This window comes from Gavialis gangeticus, unplaced genomic scaffold, assembly GCF_001723915.1.
Source record: "Gavialis gangeticus isolate Ggan-Ray unplaced genomic scaffold, GavGan_comp1, whole genome shotgun sequence".
Lineage (NCBI taxonomy): Eukaryota > Metazoa > Chordata > Crocodylia > Gavialidae > Gavialis > Gavialis gangeticus.
In genome coordinates, this window is record NW_017729015.1 from 16058649 (window position 1) to 16072508 (window position 13860).

Here is a 13860-nt window from a genome sequence, read left to right on the forward strand (position 1 = left end):
GCAGCTGTCAGCTGGGCTCGGCCGGGCGCGTGCAGGCGCAGGGGGAGAGCTAAACATGCTAGGCAGAGCCCCTGCCACCCCTTTTCAGGGGAGAACGGCCTGGCTGGCAGCGCTCGGGGCTGCACGCAGACACGGCTCGGACTGCCAGAAGCACCGAGTGCAAAGAGGGGTGGGTTGGGGGTGGGGGAGTGCTGAAGGGTTTAATTGCTCTTCCCTGCGGGAGTTTTGCTGGGGGGTGGTACTTCCCTTGAAAGGGGAAAGGGAGGGGGGGCTACGGAGAGAGTGTGAAGTGTCTGGGCTTTCTGAAGGCCTGGGCAGGATGCCCATGCACGTCAGCTGCAGCTGGGAGGGGTGTGAATGCAGACCAGGCTGGGATGGCAGGGAAACAAGGTCCCAGACAGACGGAGAGCTCCACGGGCAGCCCACACTGATAAGCCCCAAGCTGCAGATCCTCAGCTGCATGGACATATCCAGAGGCCCTTCAGAGAAGGGGCTGGTGGGTGGGGTGGGACATACCAGGGGGTGTCCCTCAAGCCTGGCTGCAGAAGGCCAGGTGAGAGACTCACAAGGAAGGAATTCCTGGGGAAATGGAACCCCCCCGGACTCTCCCTTGTGCCAGCCCAGGGGACCTCATGCCACCTCACCTGCCCCTTGGCACAAGCCATTGCCTTCCAGAGAGCTGCCACAGTCTTACAACAGAAGGGAGCCTGGGGAGGGGGGGCACCAACAGGCCCAGCCCAGAGACAGCGCCTTTCACACCCACCACCCACCTCAGGGGAGTTCAGGGCTTCCCCACTGCCTACAAGGCACCTGCCCAGCCAGGGGCTGCCAAAGCAGAGCTGGAAGCCACCTGCCTACCCCAGCCATCAGGGCACAGGATGCTCCACAGGGGATGGAGAGGAGGGGAGCAAGGAAGGGGTGAAAGCCAAGGGCTTACGTTGCAAGAAGCGGTTCCGGACCCACTTGTTCTGCCTTCGGGCGTATTTCTTTGTCACTTGTTTCAGGGCCTGAATCCCTTTAAAATGAAAGGAATTAAAAAAAAAAAAAAGGTGTGACAGCCAAACTCCCGGCAGTTAAAAATCCCCAGGTAAACAAAGCTGTGGGTAGGAGATGACATGGGTGCAGTGACACTGGGAGAGCGAAGGGCTGCCACAACCAGCAGACTGCCTAGCTTCAGCCACTGCAGGAGTCATCACCAGTGCTGTTGAGGCTCACAGAGGTCTTACCACAAGAGGAGTGAGAGAAACACCAATCACCGGGGCAGTTAAAACTCATCTGGGCAAAGTCCTGAAGGCTCTAGGGACAGTCACAGAGACCACAGGGCTACAAGGAGCCTCAAGAAGTCGCCAAGCCCATCCCCCAGCAGTCAGCAACTTCTCGGAGCCACGGGCTGAAGGCACCCCCTCCCAGAGCTCAGGGTAGACTAACACCCTGCCAGGAGACACCAGGCTGGGCTGCTGACCGGTGTGGGCAGCTGGCATCACTTGGTGGCTACAGCACACACACCGTGGCTCCCAGCACCGTGCAGGTGTAGAACGGGGCACAATGGGTTGTGCAGTCCTCACCCTTCTCCAGCAGGACGGAGCTGGCCTCGGGCGAGCACTTCCCCTCGGTCACCAGGTACTCGTGGAACTCCTTGAAGCCAATAGACTGGAAAATGCCGCGCTGATAATCCTGGCTGGAGCAGAAGGCCACAGGCAGGAGGTCAGCGCCTCTCCCCTACAGCGAGTGGCAGAGGCCAGGGCTCTGTCTCTCTGTGGGAGGAGCACTGGATTTGGGGAGACACAGCCATCGCTGATCGGGGAACGGAAGCGGAGGTGGCCTCACCAGCCTCCCCACAACCCGAGGACAGGATCTGGGTCAATTTTACCACCCAATTTGGAAGCCACGGCTTGGGGTGCACTCACCAGTTCTCAGCCACCTTCTGCTGGTTGTAGCGCCTGTGGAAGTCTCGCAGCTCCTCCAGGAGCCCCGCCGCAAGCATGGCGTCCACCCGCTGGTCCAGACGTTTGTCCAGAACTGGCAAGGGTCAGAGAGCACCCAGCAGTCGCTTCACATGCATGCTAGAGCATGTGACGTTCCACAGGGACTGGGGACCCCACGCGCAGGGGAAGCCCTGACATCTCTGCACTCCAATGAAGACTCCTCTGGACTCCCAAACCTGCTGCTCCTTCTTTTTTCAACCCCACGCTGAGCCCTTCTTCCCTGAAAGGGGACGAGGGGGCCCACAGCCCCTCGGAGAACAGCTGGCCATGGTTCTACATTGCACAGGATGGTTTGGACAGGGCTGATCCTGCCTTAGGCAGCGGGTTGGACTAGATGTGACCTCTGGAGGTTCCATCCAGCCCCACCTCTATCATCTTTCTGACCAAGGGATGGGATGGGAGCATCCAATGGATAGACGTCATGGACCCAGATACCCCCTCCACCCACAAGGTCCATCTTGGTGCTGCCGATGAAGCGCAGCAACGCCTCCAAGGAGTCGCAGTGCTTCTCCCTGCCTGGAAAACAGGGATGCTTATCCTGACAGGGAGACAGTGAAAGCCTGGGAACCATAACGGGCTATGCAGCCACTAGGCCTGAGAGGACCTTTCCATGGGCCCGATCCTGCTCTCAGAGAAGCCAGGGGCAAACTCCTATTACTGCAATGAGACAACCCCAGCTATATTGCTGGTTGAGGCACAAAGTCCCTGTGTGGCCATTTCCACATGGGCAGCTCACAGCTCCTCTGAGCAAGGGAGGAAAAGTCTCCAGCTACCAGTAGCCCATCACACGCAGGGCTCAGAGGGACCCCAGGCACTGTCACGATGCAGGCTCAGGGGGGAGACCACAGCGGGTCTGGGTCAGGGTTTTGGCTGCAGGGGGTGACGCCCCGGCAATGCCGGCCTGCCCCTTATCTGCTGTTTACCTGCCTGGTCTGCAAAGAGCCACAAGATGCAGGAGTTGGGGTACTTCAGCGGGCCCCCCAGTGGACCCCCACCTTCCTCCTGCTGCTGCTGCTTCAAGAATGTGCTGTGGGGGACGCCGGTTTCTTCAAACACTTGCAGACTCCTGTATGGCACAGACCGATGGCCAACAGAGAGGCTGGGTCAGGAGATTAGCATCACCCCAGCAGCCTCGGGATTGGGAACTGCATGCAAAACACACCCAACCCTCTCCCATGTGCAGTCTTTTGCCCCCATCAAGGGGCCTGTTGCCCCCAGCAAGCCCCGGCCAGCCAACCAAGCACCAGGGGCTGTGGCAGGGCCAGCGCTCCTCAATGGTACCCAGCTGCCCAGAGCCCCCACTCCCCGAAGCCAAGACGGGCCCAGCGGGGGCTGGGCCAAAGTGCTGGCTCCCATCCTGCTTCTTCCAGGAGGCATTTGCTGCAGGCCACAGGCTGGTGAAGACAGGGGCGGGGAGGTGGCTCCATGCCAGGCAAATGGGTCGAGTCCTGACTGCACCTCCCTGCCGTGTGAATGGGGTGGGTGTTGCTCCCTAGCACCTCGGGGCGGGGTTGGGAAAGCCCGGCAGAGGTGGCAAGCCCAGTCTGGCCCAGGTGCCGTTCCCACCGCGTGAAGTATGCGGCTCAGCCAGCACGGCAGCTTCCTCTGTTGACAGGCCCCAGGAAGGAAGGCTGAGGCCAGCCTTGCCTGCCTGGCTGCCACCCAGGCTCTGCAGCACTGGCTGGTGTCACTGCCTGGGGCAGGTGCTGCTTGGGGTATGGGGTACATGACCACTGGGCCTGCCCTGGCTGGCTAGTCTTCCTGGGACCATTTGCAACACTGGCTCCTGGTCAGAGCCCCAGGGAACAGATCCCAGCTCTCCTCACAGGCAGCATCCCCCATGCCTTCCCCAGGCAGAAGGGAAGAGAAGAGCTGGAGATCAGCTCCCTGCAGCTCTGGGCTGCCAGGCTCAGTGCTGACAGGTCTGGCTGCTTCCTAGAAGCCTGCTTGGTGCAGTTATAAATCTCAGGGGCCACAAACAGCTCCAGGGAACCCTCCAGGTGCCCTGGCTTTATGGGACACCACAAGGTGCCTTCACTGTCACCCCCTCTCCCATCAGAGCAACTCTAGGCTCTGCACTCTCTGGGCCAGCAAGAGCCAGCCTGCCTGGCAGGCGTGCCACCAATTAGCCTCTTGAGTGCTGCTCCTATCCCTGATCCACTGCTCTGCTTGCTGCTCCGTCCTCTGTGCTCCTCATCTGCTCTGCTTTCTGCTCTCTGCCTGATCTGCTGCTCTGCTTTCTGCCTCATCTACTGCCGTGCCGCCTGTCCTCTCCCCAGTCTGTTATGTACCAGATACAGAGGCTGCCCATGCCCCTTGTGCCATGGGTTGGTCCCCCAAGGTATGAATGCAGCTGCCAACACGGCCGCACTGCACTCCACTCCAGTAGAGCAGAGCCTCTGTGCCCTGCCCTTGCTGGGGCTGAAGCAGGGAAGTCCCCCTGGCTGCCTGCCATTGTGGAGCCAATCAACTGCAGGTCCTAATCTGGAGGGCAGGTGTCAGCTGGGCTCAGCCAGCAAGGCCATGATGGCAGTGGAAATGCCTCTGTGCTGGAGGCTTCTCCCCACTCCTGTTGCCATCCCACCCAGCTGCAATGCAGACAGCCTGAGCCCTGTTGGACCCTCATGCCTGGTTTCTGCATAAACAGGCATCACCTGCCGCCTTCCTGGCACAGATCAGAACCCAGAGCCCTCTGTGCCTGCAACCTCCCTTTACAACCTCCCTGCTCCCTCTTCCAGCCAGCCTCCAGCGCAAGTCCCACCCAACGGACCATGAGCCATGTGGCCATAACACCACTTGACACAAGTACTGGCAATACCCCATACAGTGAACAACCTCTCTCGAAAGCAGGCTGGAGCAGGGACAGGATGGAGGGTGAACACTGCCCTCCAATGGGGCTTGAGAAGCCATGGGAGACCTGCAGAGAAGGATGCTCCTTAGCACGGCTCCGATCACCCTAGATGCCCCTGGGGATCAGTTCTCCCCAGGTGCCACAGGCTCACCTGGACACTTTGCGTTTGTCGTGGGGGTGTAGCTTAGCTGCCATCTCTGGGTCCACCTGGCTCAAGCGGCGGTAGAGCTCCTGGCCATCCAGCTTCTCCAGTTCTTCCTTCCTGTCGACAGCCAGCCTGGGGGCAGGGCTGATCTTCTCCTGTAGATGGGAAATCAGCCCTTGTGAGCTGGAGCATCTGCTCCTCTGGGCATGGGTCAGAGCAAGAGAGACTCCCCAAGCCACAACCCGAACCTGGGACACGTGGGGCCAGCAGGTTCCTCTACGGGGTGGCCGGTGGGGATAAATGCCCGTGATGTCTAGGGAGGGCAGAGTTGGCTCTATGCAGCACCACTGCCTATGAGCATGGGGAAGAACTCCAGGCCCCTCAGGTAACAGAGGGCCTCAGCTCCACATCATTCATAGGGATAAGCAGGTGAGCCTTCTGCAACGGAGCAGCCCCCACCACCCAAAGGACAGACTCTTAAATGGAGGCAGGGGAACCAAGACCCAGCATGGAGACGGGATCCCCCTACACCCACGGTTGGTTCCCAGCAGCTCCAAGATCCTACCTTGGTGTCCACCAGGACCTTCCAAAGCAAAGCCTCAATGTAGTAGTTGGTGCCTCCCACCACAATCGGGAACTTGTTCCGGGAAAATATGTCCTTGATGTACAGCGTTAAGGAGCGGCAGACAGAACCAGAGAAAGAGGGGGGAGCTATAAACTAAAGCAGTGACAACTGCCAATCAATGGTGGAGGAGAGCCAGAGGGAAGCAAGGGCCCAGCTACACACTGGCTATGACAGCCGGCTCATGAGTACAATGATGGCATCACATCACGTACCCATGCCCTTGTGGCGCAGCAATGCCGGGCTGGGGGCTCAGAGGTGACTGTGCACAGGGGGTGGGTGGCACTTACTCCCATTCTACGCAGGCTTCATGAAGCCAGAGACCTCCCCAGGCCTGAGTCCACCCGGGAAACACCCTCACCGCATCCCAGCCACCACTGTTCCCCTCTGGCCACCAACACTGAGGCTGCTAGTGGCACAGGGCTGCGCCCGGCAGGCCTGAAACAAGTGCCCTTGATTGGGCTGGTGGCACCGCTACTATCACATGCCCATGCTCTTATCACACTCTCAGTGCATGCCACGGCTCCTGGTGTTGATCATGAGCCTGACCCTGTGACACCCACATGAACGGGCCCTTCTCCAGCCAACCCTAAGAGCAGAGCTCACAGCAGCCCAAGTGCTTGCCCCCTTTGCTCACACTAGGTTTAGCTTCCAGAGAGCGCCATTTGCTCTTGGTTGCCTGGAATGAGCCCATCCGGGCAATTAGGGGCTCCTTCCCTGGCTCTGCCGGCAGGGAGTAGGCTGGGGAGCAGTGGGAGGAGGGAAGCCCAGGGAAGGATATCAGTAGCTCGGCCTTGTTCCTGAAGTCCACCACGGTGTAGTTGGAGACGAGGGGATCCAAGAAGCTGATCATGTGGTGCCGGCAGAGCGCCTGCTCCTGAGCAGAGACCTTGTTGGTGATGATGTCCATCCCTTTGTACACCTGGAGAACACAGGCAGGGCATGGAGGGGATTCCAGGTCCAAGCCCCCATGATCGCCGAGCCCGCCACGCACACACACCCTTGGACCCACAGCATAAAGGCTTGTTCAGGGACAAGGACTGTGGCTCCTGCCAAGCTCTATGTGACAAGCTCCACAGAGCCCTCTGCATGGGAACTGGAGGCAGGCTCACCAAGGCAGTAAAAGCTAGGCTTCTCTCTGTTCCCCCTTCTTGGGGATGCAGCCAGGCACACGACAGAGAGCTGCAGAAACCTCTCTCCACCTCCCCTATCTAACCAGGGGTCACAACAGGAGTCAAGGCCCTCAGGTGAGAACCAAAGTCTCTGCATGGTTGGCGCAGATGCGAATCTCAGCACGCGGAGTCGAGGGCAGCATGGTGGCAAGGAGGGCTGAGCGGTCCGGCCCCAGCACAAGGGTGGTGCTGGAGGGGACAAGGTACACACGCCAGAAATGCCAGCAGAGCTGGGCGCATCCTCCTTCCAATCCTGCGCGAACACAGCTGTCAAGAGCAGGAGCCCAAAGCCCAGCTCTAGTCTCTACTCCTAGCAGATCCCACATATGAAACAGGGCTGACGAGCCCTGAAAGGCAACATATTAGCGCCAAAGACTCTCTCCGCCCAGGGCGTGAGCACAGACTCAGGCACTGAGCCCCTCTTAGCCCTGGAGACTTCCTTGCCTCCCATCACCTAATTAGGGAGGAGCAATTAGTGCTCCAAAGGAGCCCTGCCCACCCACCTGCAGGGATGAGCTGCAGAGGCTTGGTAGGCAGACAGCCTCATAGCCAGGAAGGAAGGATTAGCACTGGCACATTAAACCTTGGAAGCCAGCAAGATCCCAGCTGCTCCACTTCTACCCGGGCCCCTCCACGCTCCCTGGGTAACCATGGGCAAATGTACTGCCTGCCCACTGTCCCTGGAGAAATGCAGATCAAGCCCGCTAATGTCTGCAAAGTCCAGGGAGCTCGTCAGACCTAAGGCCCCACAAAGAGATGGGGCCATGATACTGTTCTGTATAGCACAGGGAAACATGAGCCCAGCCCAGCCCCGCTGCTCCGGTCGTGAAGTTCCCAGGCTAGAGGGCACCTCGGGGGACAGCAGTCTGATCACAGGAGCGAGCAACAGTAGAGGAAAGCTGCTCTGTTCTGGTAGCAGCTGCGTTATCCCATCCCAGGTAAACCCTGCTCCCTCCCCTCTGCGCTGTGAGCACCACCCAGGGCAGCAGGGCAAATCCCAGCCCTCCAGTGTGCCCATGGCATCAAGCTGATCTCCACAGGCATCTCTGGCACACATCTATCTGCCCCATGAGCCTCCCCTGCAGGGACGGCACGCTGCACGTGTGCCTTGGCTGTTCCCTGACAAACCAGAGCAACACACTGTCACCGACCACAGACCACACCGCACCCTTAGAGGAAGAGCAAGGCATCCAACCAACCAGCCTCTCGGATCCAGCGTCTGCAGCCCTTGGCTACCAGTATCCCCAAGCAGGGAGTCTAGTACCACAGAGCTATTCATTCAACCCCTCCCCAAAGCACCTTGGACAACAGAGGCAGGGACACCATTCCTGCCCTGGATGGGAAATGGGAACTTCCCGAACAGACCAGCCCCAAGTTGTGGGGAGAAGTGGGAACAAACCCCTGGCTGCCTGCAGCCGACCAGTCCATCACTGTGTAGACAGTATGGACAGCTGCCAGCCAGTCCTTCTGAAAGCTTGTCATCACCTGGGGACTCAGGCTGCGCCCACCCAAACCTCTGGGCTGCGTAAATGCTGCAGCCACAGCTGAGACTAAGCAACACCCCCGTGCAACAATCAGAGCCCTGGGTACAATTTGGAGATGCCTCTCCGAGGCATGGTGGGGGATGTTTCAATAGCACACGTTGTTCTGCCCTTGCCTGCCCCCGGTGCTCCGCACAGACCAGCCTCTTCAGTGCCGTGTGCCCACAGCCCCTGGCACCAGCCTGGCACAGCACAGGGAGTCCCGGATGCTGCTGGCAGCCTGCACCGAAAAGCAGCTGCGTCGCAAACAAGCAGGGAGCAGAGCAGGGCTCTGGGCCGTGGCACCCCCCAAAGTGATGTGGCCCGAGCTGCTGCTCATGAATCAGCCCTTTCTGCTCAGCCGTCAGCCCGCAGCGTGCTCCGGAGGACTGGGCCCCCTTTGTCCCAGGCTACTGCTGAGGCTCTGCTTTGTCGGCTGAGGTTCCAGCCACTGGGCCGGACTCCACGGAGGAAATGTTCAAGCACTGAGTGTCTCCCCGCTCCGAGCTGGGACGGGCGAAAGCCTGGAACAGAATGGCCTTGGCCTGGTGGGAGAAGGCAACCCCAATGTATCCCTGCAGCCAGGGAGCACGCGGATGTGACCTGCCTACAAAAGGCGTGGGACTGGGGAGCAGGTCAACAAGTAAATGCTCCATTTAAGCTTCAAGCAAGCCACCCCACCCAGTTTCAACCCCTTGTTCCCAGCAGGGACCGCAGCAGAGAGAAGACCCCCAGCCATGGGACCTCAAGATGCCTTCAGATCTCTACCCACCACCTTCAGCCTTGTGAAGGGCCTCTTAGGACAGCTCTACCCCAGCCAGTGCAGTTACCCCGGCAGAGACATCCCAGTGCCAAACGACTGCAAATGGAAGCACTGGGGCAGGAATGCAGCCTGCACAGTGCCATAACCCCTTTGCCCCTGCCTGGTCTCATCTCTTTAGTGCTTCAAGCCAGGGGCCACTGCTGGTTCTGCAGCTGTGTGGGCCTCACCACCAAGGGTCCCTGCTCTTGGCCAGAGCCCCACACTACAGGGAGAAGCTGGCCACTCTGGAAAGCCAGCGGATGGAGATCCATCACTCAAAAACTCCTTGCTGCACCTTGGCGCTTTGTTACCTGCTTCGGCTGGAAAAGTGGTTGCCTGCAGGCAGGAAGCAGCATGAGATGATAGGGTGGAGGGCGGCCAGCTGTTCTTCCCCTCTGCCCTGTGGCCCTCTGGCCAGCTGTGCATGCAGCAGACAGAAGGAGAGGCCCAAAAGGCAGCTTCCTGCCGGCAAGCCCCACAGCTGGCTGGCTGCAGCCTATTGATTAGGTCAACTGGCTTTGCCTCACTCCTTCCCTCCCCAAGCCAGGCCTGGCAGGAGGGTTTAAGGAGGTGGTGGGTGGGGTGGGAAGGACAGAGCAAAGCCCCCACGGCCTACAAAGCCGTTACCACTTCTGCTCTATCCTTCAAGTTCCTCCCCAGAATCAACCCTGCGATATCTGGGAAGAGCAGGAGGAGGAATGCGGTGTCAGTGTGTGGGCTGGGAGAGAACAAAGGGAGCCTTTTACATACCCAGACCAAAGAGAGAGGAAGATTCCACCAGCTGGCCGTCTTCAGGGCCCCACGGCCGAGACATCCGCACCACACACGGCCCATTTTCAGCCGGCGGTGCAGATAAGCCTTTGTTGCATTTGAAGGCCCCTGAACAGATTAGCTGCAGCCTGAAGCACTGCTCTTCTGAGGCCCAGAGAGAGGCAAGAAAGAGACCCAGCACCTTTGCGGCACGCAAACACTATGGGGACAGGGGTGGGGAGGGCTGTACCTGCACCTGGAGAGTCCCCCGCAGGTCTCAAAGTGCTTTAGAAAGGAAAGGGGATTGTGATCTCATGGCAGTGGGGAAACTGAGGCACTGGCACACTGCAGTGAAAGGGAGGGCCCTGTTGTGGGACAGCTACTACAAACCAAAGGCACGGGCACACCTGCCCCGAGGAGCCAGGCATCCAGAAGGCACAAAAGGCGAAGCCAACACCTGGAAAGTCATTGCTACGTTGCAGGGGGTTGGTGAACAAGAGAAGGGCTGACCCAGGGCCTGATCTCAGCCCAGGAGGCGGGGGAGCTGCATCTGTCACAGACCGTGCTTGCAGCCTCAGGCAAGTCACTTAGGCCACGTCTACATGGTGCCCAGCAGCAGCACGGATGCTGCGGACAGGCTAATTAGCACTGCCAGTTAGCTTGGCCTATGCTCAGTCATCAGCCTGCCTGGTGCTGCACAGACACAGCTACGCGGCTCCCAGCGCCAGAGGCTGCCAACCAGAGCAGCATGGCACACTGGAGGGCGCTGCAGCCAGGGGTGAGTTCACTGTGCAGACATGGTGCTAGCGCCTCGGCGCTCCCCAGCAGTATGATGGGGATTGCGGCATTTCCCCACCCATGGGCAGCCATGTGAGAAGATGGGGAGGTGTGGGGTTTAAAGACCGTGAAGGGCTCAGAGGCTGCAGCAACAGAGGCCCAGTAAACATCTAAGACACCACAGCGTTGAAGACGCACAGATCCACGTGGGGCTTATATCCTCTTTGTGGGGATGGGAGAAAGGTTCCCACAGCACTAACCAGTGGCAGGAGAGGCACTGCCCGCCAGGCCCTGCACTGCCTCTGGGCTCCAGGTACCCACAGCACTGCAAAAGCCTTTGCACGAGAACTGTGTTTAATCTCCCAGAGACTCAGTGGCACCGACCCCAAGGAGCCCTTTAAGGTGCTGGGTGCCACAAAGCATGGTCTGCATTGGCTTGTTCTCACAGCTCCCCTGGGAGTCAAACAGAGCTGAGCCATAAGATGTTCATGGGATCATAGCAAAGTCAGGCTGGGAGGGATCTCAGGAGGTCCCATCTAGTCCAGCCCCCTGCTCAAGACAGGATCATCCCCGACTAAATCACTGCAGGCAAGTGCGTCTGGCCAACCTGCTCTTAGAAACTCCCAAGGATGGAGATCCCAGTCTCTCTGGGTTGCCTGTTCCAGCGCTGAACCACCTTCAGAGTAAGAAAATTCCTCCTAATCTCCAACCTAGACTTCCCTTGCTGCAATTTAAGGCCGCTGCTCTTTAGCCTGACCCCCGCAGCCAGAGACAACAGTTTATCTCCATGCTCCACAAAACCACCCTTCAATTATTTGAAGACTATTGTCCAATCTCCCTCAGCCCTCTCTTCTCCAAACTAAATCATCCTAAATTATTGAATCACATTTCCCAGGCTTCAAATAATTTCTGTCACTCTCTGCGGGACTGTAAGCTGTCCCCATCTTCCTTGAAGCGAGGGGCCTGAAATCTTGGGAGATCTGTCTCTTCTCAGCTGGTTTTCTCCCAGCTCTGGAGAGTGGCTGCTATTCCCGAGGGAAGTTTGTTGGGATCGGAACAAGTAAGCAAAGGAACAGAAGTCCCAGCAGCTCAGCCCCAGGCTCCGAACCACAGCGAGAAATCCCTGACTCAGATCCTCTGCCACAAACACCACCCAGGGAAACACAAGGGTCCCTGTGTGCCAGGCTAGCATGGCAACAGGTGGTCCGGGGGCTCCCCCAGCCTCCTGCTCCAACTCAAACAGCTGCCTAAACACTGCAAGCATTTGTCAGGAGCTCGCAAAGCCCAAACTGGGTGCTTCCCATGAATGGACAGAGGCGTCTAGGAATGATGTGTTCATTGGGGGCTGTCAACAGGGAATGAGTGATGGGATTTGAAAGGACAGAGAACACCCATTCCCCCCACCCTGCCCAACGCAGCTACCCCCACCCTGCACCTGGATATTATTCTGCAGAGGCAAGACCTACTCCACATGCAAAACACCAAGGAGAAGAAAGGCCGCATCACAGCCCAAGAGGGACACACTGGCTCTGATCTGCTGCATGCCTCCAGGCTGCTGAAAGCCTCCGAGATGCAAGCTTCGCTCCACTGCTGCCTCGGGCCTCGGCAGTCCAGGCAGAAAGCACACTGCAATACAGATGAAAGCAGGCGGGCTGCTCCACAGTCCCACTAGAATGAGATTAGAGAGAAATCAGGCTGACGAGGACTCGGCCGCCTGCACGGCATTGGATGCCTGGAGTCAGGATTCGCCAAGCGGGGACATTCCCGCCATGGGAACTGGAACAACCAGAGCAGGGAACAGGGGTCCCGGAGCATCTCAGGCACAAGAAGAATCTGCTTTGTGTCAGCAAGACCCTCTTGAAATCAATGACCCCACTGGAAGCGATTGGAGCTTTTCCATTGATTTCACCGTAACCTTCTCTTCCTGGCCACAAAATCCTGGCCTGTTCCTAAATCAGAAGCTCATGAGGATGGGAGTGGTTTCCACCACCACTTCTTTCCCCCACTTTTCTCCTGTACCCCCCACCAGACCCAGACTCACTTCTACGACACCAGCCAAAGCCAAATGATGACACCCAAGGAGCTGAAGTCAACTCTGCCCAGGGTTGGCATTCCCACCCAAAGCACAATCACCCCGTCGTTTCTCAGTACACATCCTCGTCGCCAACAGAGCCGGGGTGATGCTCCGAGCTTGTTCGCAGAAGGGATGTTTGCATCCAGGTAACTACATCTGTCTGGTTTTTCACTCATAGCAATGGTTTAACACAAGGTGCTGGAGCAGAGAGGCCTAACCCCAGCACCTGGACTTGCACAAATTCAAAGAAGCGCCAGTGCCCAAGAGAGAGGGCCTGAGATCCCGGAGAACAGAGCTCACTTCTCCCCATGAAAACCCCTGTGAACTGCTGATTGATCCATCTGTGAGCAGACTAGCTCTCAAGGGCATGCAGGACATTGGCTTGGCCTCCCCTCATTCCCAGTCCCAGCCAGCATGAAAGATGCCTTATTCCCCGAGTCCAACAGGTTTTCCTGTCCCCACCTTGCTCAGGTCTCTGAATTGTTAGCAGCTCAAGCCCCATGACAATGCTTGCACTCACCGGATGTCTTAAATCAGACCCTATCAACCTCACTCAGGCCTAAAACTCAAGCCCTGTCTAAAAAAAAATCAAACCATGCAAAGAGATGTTTTCATCATTTGTTTAGATTCAGGACCAAAAAGGTTTTTAGCCCAAACATGCTCCTGCCATGCTACAAACCCAAACTGCAGCAAGGACATCAGTAGCCAAAAGCAAGTGCAGCCAGGCTAATCCCGGTGGGGTCAGACAGTGAGATAGGGAACCAGAAATAGGCAGCACAGATGAGGGGAAACACAGAGAGGCAGCGGGGAAACAGCATTTGTTTTAAAAGGAAAAAAAAACACAACAACCCAAGGCGATGAAAAAGTCACACTGCCTCAAAAGATTCTTGGATTGACGGTGTCACCATTTACGGATTTAAAAAGCCCCCCAGAAAATCCTTTTTTAAATAAATAACAAGCACTGGGGGGACATTGCCTGGGAAATCCAAGTCTGGCTACAGCGTGAGCCAGCAAACAAAACCAAAGCAAAGCTCCCTACATGGATTTCCACTGTGCAAATGGCAGAGGAAGGCAGGCACCATGCACATGGGAATGAGCTACAGCTACGAAAGTAAAAATATCACAGGACTTTCAAGATAACATCGTCCCTTGCAAGATCACT

The 13860-nt window shown here is 57.8% G+C and overlaps 1 protein-coding gene across 1 annotated transcript in view; it reads right to left on the minus strand.

The window, feature by feature from the left end:
* The window catches only part of TRIT1 (tRNA isopentenyltransferase 1), a 17258-nt gene extending 10702 nt beyond the window's left edge, over positions 1 to 6556 (minus strand). The window contains exons 1-7 of the mRNA XM_019512374.1: positions 6385 to 6556; positions 5547 to 5645; positions 4988 to 5136; positions 2909 to 3051; positions 1908 to 2019; positions 1566 to 1678; positions 938 to 1015 (exon numbers count right to left, since the gene is read on the minus strand). Of these exons, the coding sequence (XP_019367919.1) occupies positions 938 to 1015; positions 1566 to 1678; positions 1908 to 2019; positions 2909 to 3051; positions 4988 to 5136; positions 5547 to 5645; positions 6385 to 6513 (823 nt within the window). The 5' untranslated portion in view covers positions 6514 to 6556. The remainder of the gene's footprint in view (positions 1 to 937; positions 1016 to 1565; positions 1679 to 1907; positions 2020 to 2908; positions 3052 to 4987; positions 5137 to 5546; positions 5646 to 6384) is intronic.
* Positions 6557 to 13860: the final 7304 nt, after the last annotated feature.